Genomic DNA, 25,903 nt, shown 5'->3' with positions numbered 1-25,903 from the left:
TCCCCCGTCTACCAGGCCTAGTGTCGCTTTTCTTTCACGGGTGGGGGCTTTCTGAAGAACATGGAAGTGATACAGTGATGAGTCATGCTGCACATGGTGATTCACTGCTGCGCCGGATAGATCAGATCACGTGTCACAAGTCTTCCAAATGCGGCACTGACTGCCTTGAATATGTTGATGAATGAATCTTCAAGGTGAACAATCACCTCTAACATCTTGTCCTTTTCCACCCTCCCCTTCTTTACGGCGAGTCCGACCCTTCAGTATCCCCCGGCCGGATCTCCCAAACTTATTACGAGTTACCAGCTGCTCCTAGTGATCAGCGATCCCAATCTCCCGTGTCTCATGTCGCATTGCTTTCCATGAAACACAACTCTCAAATCCACCACAGCCTCGTTGAGGTCGCGCAACCCTCTTCATCCGAGTGATGCCCCCCTACGCAGGAAGAAAGAGAAGCAGACCAGATCGCACCTACTCAGATGAACATCAAAACACCCGCCCCTCACCTCACCGTCCGGAAAATCTCAACCTTGCCCAACACGCCCACGATCCCTCGGGTCATGACCGTGATTACCAGGGTCGCGGAGGTCGAGGTTCTAGAAGGTCAAGTCGAGGAGGTCGCGGAGGAGCTCTCCCATTCAATCCTTTGAGCAGTTCTGGCGAGACTCCCCAGTCAACCACACCCTCCAATAATCCAACTCCTAGTGCCAACGACAGCATGGGCCCGACCTCGATCGCACCGCCGACATCTGATCCTCCCAAAATCAGACTCACAGCCCCCCCTCCTCCATCGCAACCGCTCAGCCATGTCTACATTACTGAAGATGTCCTTCAATCCTGGGATCAAGGGGGGAGCCAAAAGGTCCTCGGGCATGCGCAAGAGGGATTACAAGATGAGGATGGCCCAATATTGACTGCAGTCATGCACGAACTGGTCCAAGTCGTCATCTATGGCAAACTTGAACCATCCCTTGCTGGAGACTTAGTCAAAGCATTCTTTGATAGCGAGCCTAGCCAGGATACCTCGTCCGACAAGATCACCCCAACTACCGCCGAAGCTGCATTACTCGACACAATTTCGGTCTTCTTCGAAGCCAACCCTTCCCTCCCCGTTGATCGCCTCACTCTATTCCTCCAAGCCAGCGGAATTTCTTCCGAGTTGCTCCGGCTCGAACTTGACGCGGCCTTGTTGGAAAAGCTGGAGTTGATCCGAAATACCTTCAGCCGTGTTCTCATCCGAAAGCAGACAAATTTCCTGTACCGCCAAGCAAATTTCAACTTGATGCGGGAGGAGTCTGAAGGCTTCGCTAAGCTCATTACCGAGTTGTTCACCACCAGTAATAATGAGGCTCCTACAGGAGAGGTAGTGGAAGATACTGTCGAAAAAGTCAAGGCCATGATCGGCGCGTTCGATCTAGACGTTGGACGAAGCCTTGACGTCGTTCTCGATGTCTTTGGTTCTGTCCTTGTCAAGCAGTTCCGATTCTTTGTCAAGTTCCTGCGTGCCAGTCCATGGTGGCCACGACAGTCTGCTTCCGCAAAAAAACTAGGTGCAAACGCCGGAATCCCTCGGTGGGCTCTTCCTGGCTCTCCTGACTGGCACCTGACCGACGAACAAAGACAACTTGTTGCGCTTGAAACCCTTGAACGGGACGTGGCATTTTGGCCCATGGCCAAGGAGCAAGGACTCAAGGCCTTCTACCTTCTTGGGAGAGCTCCCGTTTCTCAGGAACAACTCGATCGAGCTGCAGAAGCCCCTGCTGATGATCTCCAAGCCGCCTGGATCCGAGAGACAGGCACCACTCCACCGTTTGGAAATTGTGATGCAGCTCAACTGCTCGGTTTCAAGTTGCGTTTCTACTCGACCTCAGCTGCTCGAGACGATTCCGACATCTTGCCCGAAAACCTTATCTACTTGTCCGCCCTACTGATTAAGATTGGTTTCATCTCGCTCAAGGATCTCTATCCCCATATCTGGAAACCAGACGATGCCATGGAAGAACTCAAGCAACAAAAGATGAAAGAGAAAGCCGAGCGTGAAGCCGCCGCCAAACCTGGCGCTGGGATGAAGAACGCTCTAGCCATGGCCGGTGCACTTGTTGATGATACTGCTGCGCCGATTCCTTCGCGTCTTAGAGAGACGACCACAAGACCCAGCACACCGGCAAAGGAGACCGAAAGTGATGCAGCCAATGCCAAAAACAACAACGAGCCAGCAGATCAGAAGGTTTTACTTCTGAAAAGCCTGCTCGCAATCGGCGCTCTACCAGAAGCTCTCTTCATCCTGGGCCGATTTCCATGGCTCATCGACCTCTACCCCGAGCTTCCTGAATACATCTACCGCATCCTCCACCACTGTCTCAGCAAAGTCTATGGAGATGTTCGACCTTTGCAAGAGCGCTCAACCTTAAGGAATGCCGCTCCCCTCTACGAAACAGATGTCCCAGGCCTCCAGAAAGGACAAGTCAGAGTCCAAGACGCCACAGAGAGAAAAACACTGCGATGGCCAATGCTGGATAAGAGCGATTGCGCCGATGGGGTTGATTACCGATTCTATTGGGATGAATGGAATGACAATGTACCGGTTTGTCAATCGGTAGATGACATTTTTACTCTATGCGACACGTTACTCTCTTTAGTCGATGTCAAAATTGGGCAAGATTCTGGTCTACTCCTCAAGCTGGCAAGAATCGGCAAGCATAGTCTTGTTACTGATCGCAGCGAATCAAATCGAGCTCGCTGGCTGGACTTGAGCAAACGAATCTTGTTACCCGCTTTGAGCCTGACAAAATCCAATGCAGGTGCTGTGAACGAGGTGTTCGAGCTCATCAGCAATTTCCCTGTCAGCGTGCGCTACCAACTTTACCTCGAATGGTCAAGTGGACGAACATCACGCAAACCAGACGTCAAGGCCGCATTTGATCTCGCCAAAGCCGAAACGAGGGACATTCTCAAGCGTATTTCCAATACAAACGTTAGGCCCATGGCGCGAGCTCTGGCCAAGGTTGCCTTTGCCAACCCTCATGTTGTCGTCACCACTGCCCTTCCGCAGATTGAAGTGTATGACAGTATTTCTGAGGTTTTTGTTGAAGGTGCACGATACTTTACGGATCTTGGCTACGACGTTCTTACGTGGGCTGTAGTCAGCTCAATGGCGAGGACTGGTCGACAACGCATTCAAGAAGGAGGCATGTTTACCAGCAAGTGGCTCATTGCTCTCTCACAATTTGCCGGCAAAATATACAAGCGGTATGGCATGATGAGACCGGGTCCGGTACTACAATATGTTGTTGAGCAACTCGACAAAGGCAACACCGCTGATCTCAAGATGCTGGAGCAAGTCGTGGCATCCATGGGCGGCATCACCACTGACACGAGTTACAACGACGCTCAATTGCAGGCCATGGGTGGTGGGCCACTTCTTCAATCTCAAACTATTCTCCAAGTCCTGGATCAACGACATGAATCCAAAAAGACGTCAGAGAGGCTCATGAAGTCGTTGCACGATACTGGACTGGCGGCCAAGATCTTGATATCCATGGCGCAACAGAGTCAAGATTGCGTCTTCAACGACAGCACTGCGCCTCTTAAAGCAATCGGCAACACATATGATGAAGTACAGCGCGTGATGGAACAATATATGGATCTTCTTCGCCACAATCTATCTCCAGAGGAATTCCGCAACACCATCCCGGATGTAACCAGTTTGCTTCTTGATTATGAGATTCGTCCGGAGGTTGCTTTCTGGATCAGTCGGAATGTCCTGGCCCAACAGATGATTGAATATGACAAGGCCACCCGAGAACAACTCGCCGAAGAGAGCGGCGAATCAAATGCTCTGAATCAAGACCTTGGAAATATGAATGGAGGCAGCTCAGAGGAAGATGGAGAGGCTGAAGATTCCGAAAACGGTGAAACACCACTCAACGTCAGTACACCCGACGCCGGCATGGATCTCGACATTCCACCCAAAACTCCAACAGCTGAGCAAGACCACGTCGACTGTTGGCACCCAGTAATGAAGAACGTCATGTCCACTGTGCAGCGCCATCTCCCTGAACAAGTATCTGATATTATCGGTACAGGCTTCTATTCAACATTCTGGCAATTATCTCTGTATGATATCATTATTCCTGGCAAGTCATACGAAGATGAGATCTCTCGGCAGAAAAAGAAGATTGCAGCAATTTCAGCCGACCGGACCGATGTCAGCGTTGCAGGAACACGAAAGAAAGAACAAGCCAAGAAGGAGCTTCAGGAGCTGATGGATAAGTTGCTGGCTGAGAACAGACAACACCTCAAGGCTTCCGCGGAGAGCAAAGCCAGGCTGGCGCGGGAGAAGGAGCAATGGTTCGTGGGCAAGGCTCGACTCAACGAAGAGCTCAACATGGCTTTGATGGAACACTGCTTCTTGCCCAGACTCCTCTCCTCGCCGCTGGACGCATACTTCAGCTTCAAGTTTCTGAAATATCTACAGTCTGCTGGAACACCAAACTTTCGAACCCTCGGCTTCATCGATGTATTCTTCAGACCAGCACGACTAAACTCCTTGATCTTCACATGCACCTCTAAGGAATCCGACAACCTAGGAAGATTTCTCAATGAACTACTCAAAGACTTAAGCAGGTGGCATAACTCGAAGCAGACGTATGAGCGAGAAGCATGGGGCGTTAAGAAAAACTTGCCGGGTTTCGCCTTGAAGGTGGAAAGTGGGAAAGTGGTCACCTTGCTCGAGTACCAAAAGTTCCGCAACATCCTTTTCAAGTGGCACTCGAGCCTCTTCAATGCTCTGGTCAGATGCCTCACATCTCCAGAGTACATGCACGTTCGAAATGCGATATCTGTCCTACGGGCTGTTGCGGGATTTTATCCCTCGGTCAACACTCACGGGGTTGGGTTACAGAAAGCTGTGGACAAGTTAGGGGAGTCAGACAAGGAAGATCTGAAAGTGTCATCCCAAGCCCTTCTCGGTGCCTTGCACAAGCGTGAGAAAGTATGGATATCACCCGTCATGTTTCGAGAAGGTCAAGAGAAGGTCACGGCACCTGAGCAAAAGCCGACTCAAGAGAGAGCCAAAGCAGTCGAGCGTGCGACGTCAACTCCCAAGCTCGCTACAGGGACAGAGCCGACAGGCGAGGTCAAAGACACGATCATGGTCGACAGCGCACCCAAGGCTAGGCCAAGTATCGAGAAGAATGAAACTGAGGAACGGAAAGCAACCAAGCCTGAGGCGACTTCGGAACGTTCCAATCCTGTGACGAAGCCGGCCACATCCAACGGTGCTTCTACCCCTTCTAGACAGACTGTGGAAACCTCTAGCAGTCGAGATTCACGCCAGACGCGTCAAGACCTCCCCAAGCCACACAACCTTCCAAGACGAGTTTCGCCATCTCATGCGCCTCCAGAGCGACCCCCTTCTCATTTACCCAATCGGCCAGAGGTACCAGAAAGTCGAAATGGTCATCGAGAACCACTTCGACAATCCGTTAGAGCTGGCGCTGATCTGGCTAGATCAGGGTCGGACCCGAGACAGGATCTCCGACCAGACAGTAGAGGTTATCCTCCGCGGGATCTCAGACCTGGATATCGTGGTTTGGAACCCCCGCCATACGAAGACTACGAACGGCCTTCCAGGAGATATGAGCGACAAGATGGTCCTCCGCATGGACTTCGAGACGACCGAGGGTATCCACGAGATAGAGATCACGACAGATTGGCGGCAGCTCAGGATCGAAGTCGACCAGCAGGGCGAGACCGACCTGCTCTTCGCCCACCCCCGGACCGAACTGAAAGAGAACCAAGAGAATCAGGCCCTCGTTCACGTCCACCTCTAGGTGAAGAGCCTAGTGTTGCAGATATCACTTCGCAGAAGCCGACTTCACAACGGAGAGAATCGCCTGGGAGATCTGCCAATGTATCCATCAATCCCGAGCGCGCTTCTCAAATCGAAGGGCCCGGGGACCAACGTCCAAGTGGACCTCTTCGCAATCAACGTGAAGAGGGAAGTGCACGATCATCGCGACCATCCTCACCACGAAGAGACGAGGAGAGAAGACAAGGAAGGCGCAATAATGACGAACGACCTGTTGAACGCCGAAGTGAGGCGCCGGGCCGGACTGCTGGACCTCACCCAAGCATGTCTGCTGATCAATCACCTCTGAATCCGGGCCCTCGGGGTGGCGGTCGCGACCATGCTCGTGACGCTCGTGAACCTCGAGAACCAAGATTTCCTAGACAACCTCCAGTCGACATGCAGCATGGGAGACTAGAGCAGGAGCCACCCCATCGCGGGTCCGGAACTCCCAACACAGAGCGACCCCAGTCAATTGACGTACCTTCAGGGCCTCGTACCCGGCCACCACCGCCTGTCAATGTAGCGAAAGCACGTTTGCCAGCAGTTGACACTCAGAGTTCATCGTCACCACCTCAACATGATCGGCCGACACCAACAGGTCCTTCTTCAAGGAGACATGGTCGAAATGGGTCATACAATGACGCCGCCAGCACACCTAGTACACCTGACACATCAGGGGTTCATCCGGCTCGTCTCATGCAAATTGACCAGAGTAATGAAGGGCCCAGACAACATCAGACTTCAGGATTGCCACCTCCAAATCATGCGCCCGCTGGCCCACGAGGCCATCCGCCTGCTGGAGCACCTTCCGGACCATCTCCAACCTCGCGCGGACCTCCTCCGAGTCTTCCGGTTGTGGAGAGTGGTGCAGGGCGGGGAAGCCGAGGCGGGCGAACTGCGTTGTCAGCTGTCAATAACACGCTGGCGCAGGCGGGATCTGGTTCGTCCAGTCGAGGACGTGGTAGTGGAGTGCGTCAGAACAGCGGGTCTTTTGGAGCACCGATGCAACCTCCGCCCCCTCCCCCTCCTGGAGGACCGCCGTCGAATGGCTATGGAGCGCAGCAAGACCTGTTTGCAGGGTCGAATCCCAATGAGATGCCCCTTGGATCTCGACAGACGCCGTCACGGCATGGAAGCGAACGCGAACGTGAGCGACGTTCAGATTACAGTGATGATCGAGGGTCGGAGAGAAGATCGTCTCGCCACTCTAGTCGACATGATGAGAGTCGAGGAGAGCGAGAGCACGGCGGAAGGGGAGATGGACGGGAAGGAAAAGAGGATCGACATGGAGAGAGAATGTCACGACGAGACGAGGGAATGGGCCATGGACCTGGATACATGGGACGGCAAGAAGGTGATGACCGGCGTGGCGGGAGTGGAAGTGGAAGTGGAGGCGGCTATTCGCGATCTGGCCCTCCGAACGGAAGGGAAGAGCATGCATCGAGAAAACATGGACGAAGTGATGAAGCAGGACCATATGGGTCAGGTGGGCCAGGAGAACGGGGAGGTGAGAGGCCTGGAGACCGACCTGGTCGAGGAGGCGCTCGGGTTGCGAGTGAGAACAAGCGACCGAGAAGAGGGCCTTGATTGCCATTGCATAAGGAACGAGGAAGTCTTTCTTCAATGAATGTCTTGATAGATTGCATGGGCGAGTGAGCATCTGGGCAACGGATGAGAGAAGAGTGGAGAGACCTCTATTTTATTCAGAGGAAATGTCAACAAAAGAATGTTCAGCAAGATCTTCACGATAGGTGAGCCGTGGACGTCTTGCGGCATACTGTACAATTGATATCTGAGAGTCATTCGCATACCAGTGTAAGAACACACAGTGATTGAAGTGATCCACGCTGTCAATCTCATGAGTACACCTAGTTGTTGAGACATTGTGTAGGATATACGGAGTAGTAGTAGGTAGTGAAGGCTTGACGTTGAGAGATGCCTTATGCCTTGGCCATCTGTATATGCTTCGTAGGCTGAGTGGAGGGGAGGCGGGGGCTCAATAAGGCGCCTCGGGCTAGGAAAGCTTAGGATGTATCCCTCTGGGCCAGAGGAATAGGCTTCTCGTGCTTATAGTTTCTTGAACTTTCAGCGCTCCCAGCGGCCGCTCGGCCCCGTTCCAGGTAAAGAACCCCCCCCATCAAGGCCCCCTCGGCCCTGCATTTGTCTCGTCTCCTCTCTATCCACTCCCCACGTGTGATTTGATCTGACTTCAACAATGTGTGTGGACTGCAGACTCCAATCAACATCTTCTGTCACCACTTGGATTTCATTCATGCTACAATCACACTCGTTCTTCTCTCACCATTCTACGTCTATTAGTAGTCGCCTTCGACTCTATCCTCGTGTACTATCCGCATCTCAACATCCCTGATTGCTTTGTTCACGCTAACAATAACGTCTACTTAGGTCGGCTTAGCCTTCATGGCACCTCATCTGCCAACCACGTTATCTCCACTCCTACTCTACCCTATCACACGGTTCCTGGCTCCGTGCGTTCTGCCAGGGCATGCCCAACATCCTGGCCAATCAATACCTGTCATGTCTACCAGGCACTTCAGTTGGTGCAACAGAGTCAAGACCGACTACGAGGACGCGGCACAGCATAGCGACTAGAAACTTGGACTCAGCCTGATTGCACAATCATGTTAACCTCACCGTCTCTTTTCTCTTGTGGCTGATTCTGACAGCCATATCATGGACCGATTCAAACGTCGCTTCAACAATAAACAGAACAATGGCGAGCACGACGGTCAAGGACCCCACCACAACCCTTCGCCCAACCCCAGGTCCAAACGACTCAGCAAGATTCATATGCCTGGAGTCGTCCTATCATCAGCGGCAAGCTCATCTTCTCAAATATCATCAGCTGTGAGCACAATTCCCGCAGTTTCAGCCAAAAACCAGCACAAAATGAGACCATTAAGTGACACCTCAGCCGTATCCACTGTATCTACAGGTGACCAATCTTCGTATCCAATGCATGCTTCGGGAGTCGATCCGCGAATTCAAGAATCCATGACTCTGCTTCGCCAGGCTCTTGCAAAAGGTACCTTGCCCCTCGAAGAAGAGATTCGAGCTCGAGAGTCCATGGCAGGCTTGTCACAGATGATCTTCGAATCAATACCTGACCCCAACCGTCTGAACGATGCCTTGCAGAATTACCAAGCAATTATTCGCCTGCTGCCAACGCCTTCTGCACGACGTGCCAAGTATCTCGACAATCTAGCTTATGTCGAGATGTCAATCTACGGTGTCACAAAGTCTCTCAAAACCCTTGATGATTCTATCGCACACTCCAAGCAGGCTAGAGATGAAGCTCTACCGACCAATGATCCACTCTTACCCACCATATACCATAACCTTGGCTTCAGCGTCTCACATCGCGCTCTTACAACCAACAGCGATGAGGATATGGAAGAGGCCATCAAGGCCGGTCGAGAGGTTATCCGCTTGGCTTCCCCGTCCAGTGACAAGTATCAGATATCAATGGTCAATCTGGCCAGTCGCCTCCAAACAAGATACAAACTTCACCATCGACAGCAAGATCTCGAGGAAGCAATGAGACTTCTCGACATGCAGCTTCAACACTTCCCTCCTCACTCCCATCAACATGGTGCCGCATTGTTGGTCAAGTCTCGAATCTTCTTCGACCGTCACGATCAATCCAATGACATCAAAGACATCGACGAGGCTATCTCATATGGCAGACTAGGATTGGCCACCGTTCCACCCGGCCACGAACGTCAAGGAGAGATTCTTCTCTTGCTAGGCACCCTTTACAAACGACGTTACAAGCATACTGGTGCCACATCAGACCTCGAGGATGCTGTTGCCTTCTTCAGAAAACGGCTCAAAACTATTCCAACAAACTTTCCAACCTGGCCAGGCGCAGTGGCCGAGTTCCTAGACACCTGTGCAGATTACACTATCGCCTTGTCTGATCCAGATCTCCTGCTGGCAATCACTCAGTTCAGCCAGACCTATCTAGACCAGATCCCCAAAAATCATAGCGCTCGATTTGCTTGCAATCGCTCCTTGGCAGCAATGTTGTCCCAAAAATACATCTTGTCCAAAGATGTCTCTTCTTTGCTCGATCTCCTTCAACACGTCTTGAATAGCAGCCACGAACTCAACGAGCAAGCTGATATCACGCAACAAAGGATTGATACAGAAACGATGAGTGACTTCATCCAGGATGTCAGGAAGATAGCAGCAGCTCCACTGGACAAACCCGTCAGATCTCAAGCACTCGACCAATTACACCAGTTTCAGTCCTCTCAACATCAGAATAAACAATTCATGGTCATCGCAACAGGCCGACACACCACCATCATCAAAGTCTTTGTATCGAACCTTGGTTCCCCGCAACCACTCCATCATTCGCAGGTCGAGGCTGGCGTAACTGCTATCGAACAACGTCACGAACGAGAAGTGGCCGAATCAGCAAAGCGTGCAGATCGTATGAACAGCATAACTCAGGACGATCACATAGATCCTTCTTTTGGCCACAGAAACCTCGCTTTGAACCCCAACACCGGCAGAGTCATCGTGGACATGGAGACTTTGGTGAGAGAAATGCTTGGATGGAGTGTGGCCGAACCTGATCCAACATCTTGGGCCGAATTCGAGGCCAGGGAAGCTCGACTCGAACGAGAGAGCTTCAACAAGGAACGACAGGGAGGCAGGCATCCAAATCCCAGTCTCTGCCGCATGTGTCGAATCAACAAACCCCTTGTGCCCCTTGACGGAGGGGGGTGGACTTGGAACCAAAAGATGTGGATCCCCTTTGGAACTCATGGCCAACTTATGACTCGCAAGCACTGCTCAATCTGTCGCCTGATTCTATCTCTCATCACTACGGACGGAGATCAATTGCATCCCCGACTTGCCCAGATTGATCGAGAAATCCAGGGCACGCAATTCCACTTCCAACGTCTCCCAGATGGCGAGCTCATGCTTGGTGTCGAGTATGGGATGATTTCTGTTGGAACACTTCGCATGCTCAATTCTCGCAATGTCACCACAGCCATAAGACAAAACGTGGAGCGTCTTCTTCCCTTGCTCCAGGAGACACCAGAGTTGTCCGCATCTCAGGTCCAACATTTTACCTCTGGCGACCAGAAAACAGACTTTCAACAGCTCCATAGTTGGATCTACGAATGTCATGCCAACCATAGCGAACTCTGCATCGGTATCGAGAAAGGGTCCCGATATGAAGCACACATCCCCCTATATTTGATCGACGTGCAAAGAAACTGCATCGTCGCTGCGAATTCTGCACAACGATATCTCACTCTCAGCTACGTCTGGGGCTCAGTCGAGATGGACAAGACTTTAAAGGTCAATCTTGAACCTCGCATGCAACCTGGAGGCTTGGAGGTGGTTTCCCTCCCTACCACAATCAAAGATGCCATAACCTTGGTGAAAGCCATTGGAGAGAAATTTCTCTGGACAGACGCTTTATGCATTGTCCAAGACGATGCTTCACAAAACACTCGTGATATTCCTCGAATGGATATCATTTACAAGCAAGGATTCGCCAACATTGTGGCTCTGGCTGGATCAGATGCTAATGCTGGCTTGCCAGGCACTTCTCCTAACACCAGACCTCCGCAAAGCGTCGAGACTTTGTACATCGATCGTGGCTCCCAAGATATGGCTTTGGACGAGTGGAACAGCAGCAAGGCCAAAGACGCCATCCACCTGGTAGCAAGCCCTATCCCATTAGCTTTCGCCCAAGAAGCTTCCAAATGGAATACCCGCGCATGGATACTGCAAGAACAGGTTCTTGCTCGACGGAATATCTATTTCTCGCCCACTCACGTCTACTTCAAATGCAACGAACATGTTCAATCAGAAGCAATCTTAGAAGGAGAACCTAGCTCTATGTGGGGAGGAGATCAAGACCAAGACCAAGCCCAAAGGCACAAAGTTGTTGACAAGTTCGAAATTCTCAACCCCTTGACCGAACTAAGACGCATCATTGACGTTCCAGACGATGAACGCTTGAAACACATTTTTAGCGCATATGCTGAGCTCGTCCAAACATATACAACACGCAATCTCACCAAGGAAGACGATATACTAAATGCGTTTTCAGGCATGTTATCAGCCTTCACCGAAGTTTTGGATAGTAAGACCTTTTGTGGTCTACCGATCGCCTTCCTCGATCTTGCCCTACTATGGACACCAGCACAAACATTGACCGTAAGGTCTTCTTCTTCTCCTTCTTCCTCTAGTCCTAACCAGACATCTCCATCTCCATCTCCATCATCCGCACCTCCCTACTCCTCACCACCACCAGTACCACCACCATCAGCCCCCCTCCCGGACGAGGGTCGCGTCACTTCAGTATCCGAAACAGGATTCCCAACCTGGTCATGGGCCGGCTGGATCGGGCGCATCGACTACCGCCTCCTTAACCTCGACAAATCCCCACCCCCGGATCCCTTAATCCACGAATTCTTCATCATCCAACAAAGCAAAGTCCTCCGCCTCCTGGGTTACCGACGCGGCAACACCGATCCCTCCACCAAAGCCAGTCCCACCGACCTATCCCTCCATTTCACACCCGAGCAAATCACCACCAGCACCACCCAACCCGGTACAATCCTCCATTTCATCGCCCCCGCCATCGTCATGCATCATCTCACCGTCAACCGTACCCGAGAGCCGGATTATCTCAGTAGTAGATCACACGTCCACACAGAAACTACACAAGCTGTGGTACGGATTCATGACAAGAATGGAATTCATTGTGGGATTCTATTCGAACATGTTGATTTCCATCACTTGATACCGAGGGTGATGGATGATGGGAAGATGAAGACGAAGACGATGCTGGAGGCGTTGCGGAATTTAGGGGATAAATTGATAGTCAGCGTGTCACAGGAGAAGGATGTATATGCGGAGAGTGGGCGTGGTGGGTTGCACAGAGTGGAAGGTGATATTGCATTGTTCGATACGAAAGTGTATGCGGCGCAAGGGCCGGGGTCGAGTTTGGTTAATGTTTTGGTTCTTTCGCTTGCGAGAGATGATACTTTTGAGAGGTTGGCAGTGGGGCAGATTCATGTCAAGGCGTGGGAGGAGGAAGGGCCCAGGAGGACTTGGATTAAGCTTGCTTGAGAAGAGTTAGGTCCTGGAATCGAGAGACCAGGAGAGGAGAGGAGAGGAGAGGAGTGGAGTGGTGATTGAGTTTTCAAATGAAAAGGAGAGTTTGGTTTGATATCGAGTCAATAACGACGACGCTTTCGCTTTGGAAGCGACCTGTGTCGATTAAGGAATGTAGGTACTATAACGAAAACCCTAGCCTGACCTTTATTCCAACATAGACCATGCATACTGTAGTATTAGCAAGATTCCCCTGAATCTCCCCAGATTAGCTCGATCAGTATGCATCAGCATCCAATATCACATCAACACCCCCACCACCATCGCCCCTACCATATTGTCCTTAATTTACCCCTACTTCAGGTACTCAGCGATAGCGATCTTGAGATTTGGATTGACATAGTCCAAAGCCTCGAGCTGATTCAACATGACAGACTTGGAGGTCTTGTTGCGATCATCTGCATTGGCCACCACGGCCCACACAGCGTCTTTATGGGCATATTCAATCTGTGCGTCGCGAATGATGGGCTCGATCAGCTTGGTCAAGGCTCGTTGCTTGTTGTACAGATCGAGTTTTGGATCCTCGATGCCAAGCCTGACAACCACATCCGCCGTGACTGACACCTCACCAAGGTCCAGTAAGATCCCATTGAAGCCCGATGAGAGTTCGAACGGGTAATAGTCGTAGGAGGTTATGGAAGAGTCGTCATGGGTGATGTGGATACTAACGGTTGGGGCGAGGTGCCTCGACTTGGAAAGGCCCACGAAGCGGAGAGACAATGGGTGGTAGTCCAAGGCTTCCTCACGTTCAGGCTGAAATTTGGGATGGATTTCCACCGTGCCAGTTGCCTGTGTGTAGGTGATCAAGATTCGGTCCCAATCGATGTCTCCAGCAGCCTTGCCCTGGGACTCGCCGTGTTCCTCCATGATCTCAAACGCGCCGTCGGCTCCAACCGCGATCAGGATCTCGTATCCCTCTGGATTTCCGCCGCCATTGGAGGGCTCCATGGCATAGTCCAGTGGAACAATGGATCCTGCTGGAAGAAACAACGGGTACTGCTCCAGTGGTCGACTCAGCCAGAGTTCAGTGTCTCCCTCGTAGCTGAAGCCGGTGAAATAGTCCACATATCTGCCCGGTGGAAGCCAAGCTTTGGTTTTGGCCAGCCGCAATTGTCGATCCTGCGGCGAGGTGATGGGAAAACAAACCAATTGGCTGCCGAAATAGTAGTGGTTCTTATGCCGATATGCTTCATCCCGACCCGGGTGTTCCCAATAGAGCGGTTGGATCAGTGGTTCTCCTCCGATGGCGGCTCTGGCGTTCATCGTGTGTAAGTAAGGGATCAACCGGTGTCGCAGACGCAGGTAATTCGAGATGATGTCTCCCGCCAACCGAGGGAGTTTCCACGGCTCCTTAGCAACCCACATGTTTTTAGTCGAGTGAAGTCGAAGAATCGGTGAGAATACTCCGTATTGGATCCAGCGAACCAGCATTTCTTCATCTTTGACGCCGAGCATGTGCCCGCCGATATCGTGGCTCCACCACCCGTACCCAATGTTGGATGCCGTGTTGGTAAACTCTGGTTGGAACTCGAGACTCGCCCATGACACCACCGTATCTCCGGAAAAGCCGATCGGATATCGGTGACTGCCTGGACCAGCGTATCGAGAGAATATCAATGGATGTCGATTGGGAAATCGTTGGGTGTTATGTAGGAAATGATAGTGGTTCAACAGCCACAGAGGGTCGGCATCTTTCATTCGCGAAAATTGTCCCTGCTGCCAGTCAATCCACCAGAAGTCAACCCCATCGTCCTCAAGTGACGATATGAGAACATCGAAGTACACTCTCAGGAAGTCAGGATTGGCAATATCAAAAGGGATCGGCTGTCCTTTGTCAGTGGGCACATGGAGCGCTTTTGCAACTTTTTCGTAAAGGTCTTCGTAGCTGTGAATGCCTTCTGCGGGGTGTTCATTTAGAGTGACCCGAAGCTTCCGCTTATGCAAGGCTTCAATGAAAGCGGGAGGGTCAGGAAAGAGTTTTTTATTCCACGTATAGCCGGTCCAGCCGGACTGACCTGCTTTCTTGATGCGGGGATCGTCCACCAAATGCCATTCCATATCAATAACCGCGGCGGATAGTGGCACCTTGATTTCTTTGAATTTGTCGACAAGTTCGAGATAGGATTTCGCCGTGTAGGCATAATATCGACTCCACCAATTACCTAGTGCCCATCGTGGCAATAATGGCTGGGAGCCCGAGACGGCGTACAATGCCTTGACTGCTTCTCGGTAGTCATGGCCGTAGGCGAAAAGATAGCCATCAATTCGACCAGGCCCAGGACGTCTGGGAGCAACAAAGCCGTTCTTCTCAAACAACAAGGACTTTGAATCGTCAAGCGAGGCATAACCAAGCCGTGAAAGGATGCCATATCCCATGCCGACTCTGCCATCAATGCGATCTAAAGTGCGGTAAGTCCCACCTAGATTGTATTCTGCGTAATCTTGGTCTTGGCCGAATCGCCAGCACAGCTGAGTGTGGTTGAAAACCACCGCGGACAGTCCATATGGAGTGAATTCCTCCTTGTTGTAGGTCAAGTGGAATCGTGATGTAATGATTTCCAGGTTCCCATCGGTGTCCTTGATTGAGAAGTCTGGTACGGGCAAGTCACGATGCACAGCAAATGTGGAAGGACGGTCTTCAAAGATGCCATCGGGAGCCCACTCGTAGCGGATAAGCCCATCAGTGAGCACAGTAAACCTGTAGTTCTTGGGTCCACCAACAATTGCGGACTTTTTGTGAGAGGTCGTTTCCGACACTTGCTGTGGTATTATTCTCACCATGGTAGATGGAATTGTGTTGTGTCACAGCTGGATAGAGGTAGCGACGTTCCACTGGTCGCAGTGTGAATCTCCTCCTAGTCAACAGTAGATCTGCGGTCAGCTGTGGTCGAAGCAAGGCTGCGCTGTCAATGAGTAAGACCCTGCGGAGATGCGGGGATTGAGTTGTATCTATCAGCGCTTCTGACGTTGCACTGTAGGTAGATTACCTTTCTGGCTACATCATCATGATCATTAGGTCGTCGAAAAGATACCATGTCTCTTCTGACGCAGTTTTGTCTTTGAGAGGAAGAGTCTCAATCTACGTTCATTGAGGTGAGGTTGAAATCAGGTTCGGTGAGGAAGTCGCCCCCTTGCGATCTCGAAAATGGCAACTGCAACTGCACACAACGCGAAATCATGTGACACAGGATGCACGCTAGGACTTGGCATATTTGTGAGGTTTGGAATCCCTCCCTCGACGCCTTGACTTCATCGCCATGAATTTCACTGGCGTCGACAGTCCATTTCCCTACCACCCTCAGTCATGTCATTAGGTCCCTGGCAAAAGACATGGAGAGGTTTTATTCTTTGAGTCGTTCCAACTCCTGACACGCCCTAACACCCCCGGAAACTCCTCGACGAATCTCCCATTATGTTCACCTTCACTCCCTTGTTGGGTACGCAGTCAACATCCAGAGCCTCGCAGTCCATCCTCGAACTCGATGGAGGGATCAAGATCTTGGTAGATGTCGGATGGGATGAGCGCTTTGATCCTCGTCAATTAGCCGAAATAGAGAAGCATGCTTCCTCACTGTCCTTCATTCTGCTCACGCATCCTACCATCTCCCACGTCGGCGCCTTCGCCCATTGCTGCAAACACATTCCCGTATTCTCTCAAATCCCTGTCTATGCCACTGCCCCCGTCATAGCCTTTGGCCGTACCCTCCTCCAAGACCTTTACTCCTCTTCGCCACTGGCTGCCACTTTCATCCCCGGATCCGACAATCTCGGCGGCGACGATCATTCCCGCTCCCATATCCTGAGACAAGCTCCTTCCTTTGACGAGATCAACAAATATTTCTCCCTCATTAACCCCCTCAAATACTCTCAGCCCCACCAACCGACCCCGTCACAATTCTCTGCAGCTCTAGAAGGCCTCACCTTGACCGCCTACAATTCTGGACACACTCTAGGAGGCACAATCTGGCATATTCAACATGGCATGGAATCAATTGTCTACGCCGTTGACTGGAACCAGGCAAGAGAAAATGTCATTGCAGGCGCTGCCTGGTTCGGTGGCGTTGGTGGCGCTGAGGTCATTGAACAACTGCGAAAACCGACCGCGTTAGTGTGCAGCAGTGTTGGTGCGACCCGGATCGCCCCCTCTGGAGGCCGAAAAGCTCGAGATGATGCTTTGCTCGATCATATCAGAAGCAGCATTGCCAAAGGTGGTACGGTTTTGATCCCAACAGATTCCAGTGCCCGTATTCTGGAATTGGCCTGGATTCTGGAAAAGGCGTGGTCAGAAGAGTCGAATATCGCCACTCTCAGAGCCGCCAAAGTCCATCTAGCAAGCAGGTCTGCAAATGCCACGCTCAGACATGCCCGCAGTCTTCTCGAATGGATGGATGACAGTATAGTCCGAGAGTTTGAGGGTGAAGATGACAATCAGGCCCAACCACAAACACATCGAAGAACTGGCAGCCGCCAAGTCAACGGTGCTGCCAAACCCTCGCGACCATTTGAGTTCAAGAATGTCAAGATTGTTGAGCGCAAGAGCCAACTCGAACGTTTGCTCAAGTCGGATGGTGCTCGAGTCATCCTTGCCAGCGATCTCACGTTGGGTTGGGGGTTCTCTAGAAAACTTCTTCAAGAAATCGCGCAAAAACCAGAAAACTTGGTAGTATTGACAGAACGAGTGGACTCAGCTGCCGATTCCCAAACCCCCGGTCAAGTGTTGTGGAAATGGTATGAGGATAGACTGGATGGTGTTGCTTTAGAGCGTGCCCAGAATGGTGACCAGCTTGAACAGGTCCACAGCGGTGGAAGAGAATTGAAGCTGAGAAACGCTGAAACGGCGCCTTTGAATACGCAGGAAAGTCAGCGGTATCAACAATATATGGCTAGCCAGCGTCAGATCCAGGATTCACTACTCACCAACAATGAAGGCGTCCCAAATGATGCCGACGATAACCTTGATGACGAATCAAGTTCTTCTTCCGAGGATGAATCTGATGACGAACAGCAGGGTCGAGTCCTTAATGTGACTGCGGCATTAGGTCATGGAGCACGCAATAAGCTTGCGCTGAGCGATGAAGATCTCGGTGTTAATATTCTGCTACGAAAGAAAGGTGTCTATGATTATGACGTACGAAACAGGAGGGGAAGAAATGCTGTATTCCCTTATAGCCACTCTAGGAAAAGAGGAGACGAGTTTGGGGACTTTATCAAACCTGAAGACTTCCTCCGAGAAGAGGAAAAGGAGGAGCAGGATGCCGCGGCCGATGACAAGTCTGGGGGGATGCTTGGCCAAAAAAGACGTTGGGACGAAGCTAATAATACAAGGAATGGCCAGAACAAGAGGCAGCGTCAGCACCCTGGACCCAATGCTCCGTCTGGTGCAGCAGACGATTCTGAGTCGGACGAGTCGGATACTGAGCACGTCGTGGAGACAGAAGGTATTCAGGGTCCTGCCAAAGTGGTGTTTTCAACGACCGAGATTTCTGTCAATGCCAGACTGGCTTTTGTGGATTTCTCCGGCCTACACGACCAGCGAAGTCTCCAAATGCTGATTCCCCTGATTGGGCCAAAGAAGCTTATCCTGATAGGAGGTACTGGGGAGGAGGTACTTTCTCTGGCGAGCGACTGCAAGGAATTATTGGGCATCAAGGTGGCGGGAGCTGAGGAAGAAACTTCGACTGAGATCTTCACACCAACAGAAGGCCAAAACATCGATGCTAGTGTTGACACCAACGCATGGATTGTCAAACTTAGCCGTGATCTGGCCAAAACTTTGCAATGGCAGAATGTCAAGAACATTGGAGTTGTCACCCTGCAAGGCCAGCTCAAGGCAGAAAGTCCCTCGAGTTCAAACGTACATGACGATCCACTCGCCAAGAAGCAGAAGCTAGACACCAACGCTGCTCTCAAATCAACCACATCTGAAGTATCAGCGGTGCGTTCGGAACCGGTCCTCGATGTATTGCCAGCAAGCCTAGCAGCCTCGACACGGCCAGTGACCCAGGCTATTCATGTCGGAGACCTTCGTCTTGCAGACTTGCGGCGTCTGATCGCTGCTGATGGACACCTGGCTGAGTTCCGAGGAGAAGGTACTCTACTGGTGGATGGTATGATTACAGTCAAAAAGTTGAGTAGTGGGAAAATCATTGTGGAGGGGGTTCCAGTCAATGCCATGACTCCCAAAGTTGCTGACAACTTTACCAGAGTCAAGCGGAAAATCTATGACGGATTAGCCGTTGTAGCAGCAGGTTGATTGCTGACACAATACTCAAATTCAAATCAGGCCACCTTGGATGGTTTGCAAATAGGCTTTGGAACACCATGACTGTTTCTTTGTGGACCTGTTGTTTGACTGACTCTCGTTTTTGGGGGTGTTTGCCATCTCGAGTCATGGCCATGACTTGAAGGGGTATCGTCTAGATGCCCAAACACACTCATCTATGCTTCTCCCATCTCCTCTGACACGAATCCAATGCTTGTTTGTCGCAAAATCGGTCTGAGGGCCGAGTCAGGCCATGAACGAGCGAATTCAGGGAGTCATGGAGCTCCTCACAAGCATATAAAGACTACCCATTGCGCCCAATCGTTGGAATCTACCATCCCCTCGTCATTCCAATTGTGCAGATTTTCTTTTTGTTTCCTTTCAATCTCGGAGTATTGAGTTCAAGGCACAGGAGAGGAGCAAACTATCAGGGAAAAGACTCGGGAGAACAGGTTTTGGCAATGGCTCTTCCATTCATGTTTCCATTTCCTGCAGCGGCAGCGGCTGCTCCAAAGCCACCACCAGGGTTGATGGGTAAGACTACGTACGCCTACCTCACCAAGGATGGAGGACCTCCTAACCAAGGCAAACCGCCAACTGCTACGCTTCCACCTCCATACTCGCTGCTACCACCGCCAGGAACGGCAACCTTCCCTTGTGGAGGAGCAGGGGCGTTTATGATTCCTCCACAGGCAGGAAAGCCTGGTATGTACTGCATGCCCAATGGTCCTGCTCCTCCAGCAACTGGTCCCGTCCCAGCAAATCGTGTTTGGATACCAGCTGCAGCACCACCACCACCACCACCACCACCACCACCGCAGCCAGCTGCGGCGCCTCCCCCATGGGCTCCTACATGGCAAGCTCCTCCTGCTCCCCCTCCACCAGCACCCCCTGCTCCGCCAGCTGCTGCCCCAGCACCAGCACCAGCAATGGAAGCACCTCCCGAACCACCCGTGACTGGAAATCGAATCAACGACAATCTCATCGTTCTCCGAGACAGCGGCGGAGCAGGCTACGTCTCATTCAAGAACAATGCAGAATTCTACCTGTTCACAGCAAACGTGCTTCGAAAGTACGCAACCAATGACGCTGGACAATTCTATATCCCTGGAACATCTGGAGAGACATGGCGGAAACTCAGAGTGGCCTGCTCCATGTCGATGGAAGAGTTGATCGAACAGACGGATTGTGTCAAGGAAGCATTGCCCACGACGGCCCGCGCGGAGATCGGATTGATCGAAGCATACGACATCGGCAATGGTTGGTTCCAGCTTGGAAGTCGATACTTCCTCGACACTCCTCGATCTAAGTTGTCATTGGGTCAGCTTTGGGGTGCTGCCGCTGGTGAAGGCGGTCTTGCTCGTCCCCGATATCTTATTCGTGTTCCGTGAGTAACCAGTTCTTGTTGTCTTTTCTTTCTTGCCTATTTGGACGAAGATCTCTCTGTCATGTCCTTGGCATTCTTGCATTGGGGACTGCATATCTAAGCAATGCGGAAACTGACGCTTGGGTTTTGATTAGTATGAAATGAGTGTCTTCGGATTTCGGATATTGAAGGCTCGGAGGGCCCGGAGCTCCGGTTCAGTTTGTCATCGTGGGGTTTTCATCCATTTTGTCTATTGCTAGGGCTACATACGGGATACTTGGCTATGGACATTGTTGAGCAAAACTTGGTCTGGACGAACATTGCTTTATTGGAGATACGGAGTGGCAATTTGATAGGGCAGGTTTGACATGAACAATGTACAAAGTGGAATCGATCTGGCCTCAACTATTGGAGAGTCTTGGTGGAAGTGTGTATTTAGATAGTGGCAGCATGGATAGGTATCAAGCACTGTCCTTCATTGTGGGCGGAGAATTGCTACCGAGTAATTGAGTAAGATACTACCTCATCATCTACAGGGTCCTGTGGAGGGGATGGAGGCCTTCTCGGGCCGGCAGAGTACCCATTCTTAGGCCATGGTATCACTCTATGTAGAACTCGAACATTGACGATACATGGACTTCTCAAATGATGATCTCCCCTTTCCCTACGGCGAAATCTTCTGGTTACATACAAATGAGGCAGTACTCGCTATGTTTTTGTCTCCGTAGAATATTCATTCCTCTACAGAACAACTGTGCCTAGTTTTCTCTTTTTATGAGGTTGGTTTAAAGCTACCATATCTTCTCTTTGCTTCTTGGTCATTGTTGGACCGTGTCAGCAACTTTCCTCAGGCGTCAAGTACAAAAGACATTCCTCACAAGCATTGAAGCGACAATAAGGGGTTCCAATCGCCCTTGTTGGGGTCCGGTCCGTTCGATCTCTTTTGCTCCCTCTTGGAGGCTCGATCCGACGAGAGCAATGACCACGAAGATATCGGTTTGTCCTGTCGAGATAGGAAGATGCTTATCCGATATCTTCTCTGCTCGCATGGCGGCGTGCTTCCCGAGTGATTGAAATGCGCTTAACAACGGCAACTCTAGAGCGGCCCAGGCCCGCGCACTCTTCAAGTGGTCGCAACTCAACACGACGGGAGACTAGGGTGCCGAAGATGCTGTCGTCTGCGCCAGGTTCAGCATGAATCAGCGTGTTACCGTATATGTTAGGGTAGTGCTCTTCCGCACTATCAAATCAATGAGGCAGGGTCCAGTTGCTATCACCTCCGCACGAAGTGGAGCTTGGAAAGGCTGGATGGCGAGGTGACAATGTTCTTACGCCTCGCTTATTTGACCGGAGATCAAAACTCATTCACCGGTAGTTTTTATCATGAAAAGCGCGGATCCGAACGACGCAATAGAGGCTTGCGAGGGGCGGGAGGTGGCTCGACATCCTTGGAGAAGAACCTCGACTTCCAAGGTCTAAACTGAGAGCTCATGCAATGTACAGCCCTTCGGTGAGGCGCAGGACATTGGATCTTGGCTGTATCATATAGACAGTCGTATACACGCAACACTGCTATTGCGAACAGGAATAACTACCAAGATACTAGGTGTCACGCACGTAAATGGTCACCAGTTTTTGCAAGAAGACTGCTCATTCTCGTATCGATATCGTTATGATACTGCCTACGCACTGGTTTATCCAATAACCTTGAACATTCCATAGGTATCTCCACAGACCCAGACGTCCACCATACGTCCATCTTGAATTTTGAATATGCCGACTCCTGGATACTCGAACTTTTTGCCGGTTGACTTGAAGCCCCGAAAGTCCTTCATGTGTGTCGCTGACCAGTGCATACGTGCAATAATGGTCTCGCCGTCGACCCACGTCGCAACAATGCGCTGATAGAAATCGGGAAACGAGGCCTCGATCTCTCGCACATACCGCCTGAACCCATCGATATCAGTCGTGCCGTGCTCCAGGGTCCCACGGAACGTAACTTTTGGCGAGATGATGTCGTCGATGACCTCTGGGCTAGTGTCGAATTTGTTCCAGATGTCGTCGTAGAAGCGGCGCACCAGATTTTCCATCACGCTCCGTGGTGTAGCTGTGGATGCCATCTTTTGTCTCCCGTCTTCTCCGCCGAGGGAAAAGATTCGTACCAAATTGATGGATTCGCTGTGATCACTTTTTGTAGGATCGAGTATGTCTCTCCGTGTGTGTGTTGCACCAATTCTGCACGCTCATGCCCTATATGTTATCCCTCATATATACATTGTTTTGGTCTTTTCGATGCTCAGAATCTATGTTGAGCTCATCCAGATCCTATTGTTGGAGAGGACCCAGAGTGAAGCGCGTGTAACCGACATTCCTAGAAATGAACCCGTACCTAAGCGTCGTCGTTCGTATCTGATATAGACAGATATCGGGAACATCATTAGACCCTTTGCTCGAGGAGCTCCAGCCGCGGACGCAAAGTGGATACGTAGCGATTTCCGTGTATCAATGCTCAGTCTTAATCTCGTTCGCGTTATCCGCCCAGCGTCTCTTATCAGAGGAGATACCACAGAATGCAGATCAATAGGACCTAACGTATGGCTAGACCTGGCCCCAATAGTGACGGGCTCTCAGGTTAGGCGACTTGATAGTAGCAAATAGGAAGCATTTCTGGGCACGCCAAGGACATGTCTGCGTGTTGACCAGAAGGATAATGACAACCCGAAATTCAGGGTTATCCACAAGCGGTGTCCCTGCAGATAGGGTAGTGACCATCCGAATGTATTTCCTATACGAAGCATCCGTGCTCTGTGGATCGGCTGAACCATGTTGACGGGATGCTAGCACCAGGAGCCAGTCATGATCCGTGTATCTTGAGATAGAATACCCATGAATAGCCGATGTGATGTGACAAAAGTACTCTTTATACCCCGCAAGATTTGATGCTGGCTATGGGCAGCAATAGAGGTGAGACCAATGATTGTATATAAACATTGTTCCTTTTCAAGGATGCGCCTGCGTTCAAGCACAACACACCCACTTTGAAGCTCAATTCTTGCATGTCACTCACCAAACCCCCAACGCACGACAGCCTCGAGAAAAGCAAGATGACCGCACATGACCGTCCGGCAAACAAAGACGCAATAGAGGAAGCGGAGCACGATGCACCGTCCACCAAAATGACTGAAGAGGTCGACTTCGTGCCCGACCCCCAGTTTGAAAAGAAACTCATCCGCAAGATCGACCTCTTGACCGTTCCCATGATGATCTTGATCTATTTTCTCTCGTAAGGATCCCCCTTGTTGCCAGCGAATGGTTTGGGCTTAAACAACAACGACAGATTCTTGGATCGTACCAACATCGGCAACGCAAGGTTACAAGGTCTGGAAAGGGACTTGGGCCTGACTGATCATACGTATCGTATCGCCCTGACGGTTTTGTACGTTCCATATATCGTGCTGGAGATTCCGAGCAACCTTGTCCTCAAGAAGATTGGGCCGCATATCTTCTTGCCACTACTCATGACATGCTGGGGTATTGTTGCCACGTTACAGGTCAGCCAAGAGAAGAGTTCTCCTTGATTTACGCTCGGCTTCGTGACTGATGGATGGCTAGGGTATTGTGAAAGACACGACCGGGCTATATATAAATCGATTCTTTCTCGGTGCTGTAGAAGCAGGTATCGTGCCTGCGATCATCATGTACCTCTCTGGCTGGTACAAGCGTGGTGAGCTGCAGACCCGAATTGGATACTTCTGGGGAGCTGCGTCCCTTTCCGGAGCTATCGGTGGTCTTCTTGCTGCTGCCATTAGCAACCTTGCCGGTGTTGGCGGATTGGCCGGCTGGTCTTGGATTTTTATCCTCGAAGGTACGCTTCCCGAGAGCCCTGTCAGCGTGCGATGATGCACAAGACTTACCAGAACATCCAAACAGGGATCTTCACCGTACTCTGCGGCGTTGCCTCCTTCTTCCTCATAGCCAAGTCCCCAGAAGGAACACGGTTCCTAAGTGAGAAAGAAAGTGCATACTTGGTTGCCCGGCTGAGACACGATGCGGTGCATGCTAATGAGGTCGTGATTGACGGCGCCGTCCACCGCTTGGTCGTCGATGACACCTTCTCTTGGGAAAAGGTCTATTCGGTTTTCCTTGACCCCCAGATGTACGGTCTGGCTGTCGTTGCCTTCACCAGTGGAACTCTGGTATTTAGCCAGGCATAGTGAGTAGTCCACGTTCGGGTGAGTGCTCAAGCTAACAGAAGCGTATAGTTTCTTGCCAACGATTGTATCCGCTTTGGACATTGCCACCACTCCTGTGGTCGCACAACTGTTGACTGTGCCGTAAGTGTGGTCTTACGACCCGAAACAAAGCCAAGAGGTTGATGGCGGATTAGCTGACAATGAGTATCCTAATTAGTCCTTATACGGTCGGTATCATCACCACCCTCATCGGCTGTCATTACTCGGACAAATTCCACTATCGGTACCCTTCCCTGGCTGTTTGTACGCTTATCGCGATCGTGGGCGTTGCCGTCATTTACACCACGGAAGGATCGGTGGTGAGGTACTTTGGCATCCACCTTTGTGTCGCCGGAATCTACGGCTCTGTTCCTTGCTACCTCGCCTGGAGTTCAAACAACTTTTCTGGCCACTACCGCCGAGCGACCGGGGTGGCGACCATTTTTGTCTTCACCAATTCTGGAGGCATTCTCTCCACCTGGCTGTTCCGAGCGTCAGAGGCTCCCACCTTCAACACTGCATACATTATTAACCTGGCCTTTCTCTGCCTGTTTCTCCTCTCAGGAACTGTTCTGTCGTTTTATTATCGACGCCAGAACAACATTCGTGACGAGTTTGTCCGCAGTGGCAGGATCGATGAGTATGGTAGAGACAAGGAGGGCGATCGGCATTTGTTCTTCCGGTACATCCGTTGAGGAGATATCTGGCCATTTCATTCACGACATGGTCCTGGTGATGGCCATAAAGGGATGCTTCGGGAAACTGATGGCATACTGTTCATCTACCTAGGCAGCATCCTTACCTGACATATTTCGCCTCGCGAAAATATTTGATGCATGAACAAGTAAAGGCAGCGGGTGCGAGTAACCAACGACAGAACTGATCAAGCAGAGGGCTAGGGGACAGGTGCGCAAGAGTGGCTCATGGTGTTTCAGAAGGGAAGGGAGATATGTGGAGGAACGTGACCCATGCTATTAACGTGGCACGTGGGGATGGGGGGGGGGGGGGGGGGGTCAGAT

General features: G+C 51.2%; 5 protein-coding genes across 5 annotated transcripts; 4 read left to right on the top strand and 1 right to left on the bottom strand.

The window, feature by feature from the left end:
• Positions 1-206: 206 nt before the first annotated feature.
• PV10_06133 (uncharacterized protein) lies at positions 207-7,771 on the top strand. The gene has a single exon (XM_016370896.1). It carries the CDS (start codon positions 428-430, stop codon positions 7,439-7,441), a length of 7,014 nt encoding a protein of 2,337 aa, XP_016223189.1. The 5' UTR covers positions 207-427; the 3' UTR covers positions 7,442-7,771.
• A 365-nt stretch (positions 7,772-8,136) lies between these two features.
• Positions 8,137-13,036, top strand: PV10_06132 (uncharacterized protein). Its single transcript, XM_016370895.1, has one exon. The coding sequence runs from the start codon at positions 8,549-8,551 to the stop codon at positions 12,977-12,979; it is 4,431 nt and encodes a 1,476-aa protein (XP_016223188.1). The 5' UTR covers positions 8,137-8,548; the 3' UTR covers positions 12,980-13,036.
• A 46-nt stretch (positions 13,037-13,082) lies between these two features.
• On the bottom strand, positions 13,083-16,024 carry PV10_06131 (uncharacterized protein). Its single transcript, XM_016370894.1, has one exon. The coding sequence runs from the start codon at positions 15,803-15,805 to the stop codon at positions 13,319-13,321; it is 2,487 nt and encodes an 828-aa protein (XP_016223187.1). The 5' UTR covers positions 15,806-16,024; the 3' UTR covers positions 13,083-13,318.
• A 292-nt stretch (positions 16,025-16,316) lies between these two features.
• On the top strand, positions 16,317-19,324 carry PV10_06130 (uncharacterized protein). The gene has a single exon (XM_016370893.1). The coding sequence runs from the start codon at positions 16,437-16,439 to the stop codon at positions 19,275-19,277; it is 2,841 nt and encodes a 946-aa protein (XP_016223186.1). The 5' UTR covers positions 16,317-16,436; the 3' UTR covers positions 19,278-19,324.
• A 423-nt stretch (positions 19,325-19,747) lies between these two features.
• PV10_06129 (uncharacterized protein) lies at positions 19,748-21,137 on the top strand (the record flags this gene model as incomplete). Its single annotated transcript, XM_016370892.1, has 2 exons — positions 19,748-20,673; positions 20,808-21,137. The coding sequence occupies 2 exons, from the start codon at positions 19,748-19,750 to the stop codon at positions 20,815-20,817; spliced, it is 936 nt and encodes a 311-aa protein (XP_016223185.1). The 3' UTR covers positions 20,818-21,137.
• Positions 21,138-25,903: the final 4,766 nt, after the last annotated feature.

The sequence above is a fragment of the Exophiala mesophila genome (genome assembly GCF_000836275.1).
Source record: "Exophiala mesophila strain CBS 40295 unplaced genomic scaffold supercont1.4, whole genome shotgun sequence".
Taxonomy (NCBI): Eukaryota; Fungi; Ascomycota; class Eurotiomycetes; order Chaetothyriales; family Herpotrichiellaceae; genus Exophiala; species Exophiala mesophila.
This window is presented reverse-complemented; position numbering and strand designations above follow the sequence as displayed.

Excerpts from the sequence above, each read along its gene's own strand:
- PV10_06133 (XM_016370896.1), top strand. The coding sequence starts at position 428 with ATGCCCCCCTACGCAGGAAGAAAGAGAAGCAGACCAGATCGCACCTAC.
- PV10_06132 (XM_016370895.1), top strand. The coding sequence starts at position 8,549 with ATGGACCGATTCAAACGTCGCTTCAACAATAAACAGAACAATGGCGAG.
- PV10_06131 (XM_016370894.1), bottom strand. The coding sequence starts at position 15,805 with ATGGTGAGAATAATACCACAGCAAGTGTCGGAAACGACCTCTCACAAA.
- PV10_06130 (XM_016370893.1), top strand. The coding sequence starts at position 16,437 with ATGTTCACCTTCACTCCCTTGTTGGGTACGCAGTCAACATCCAGAGCC.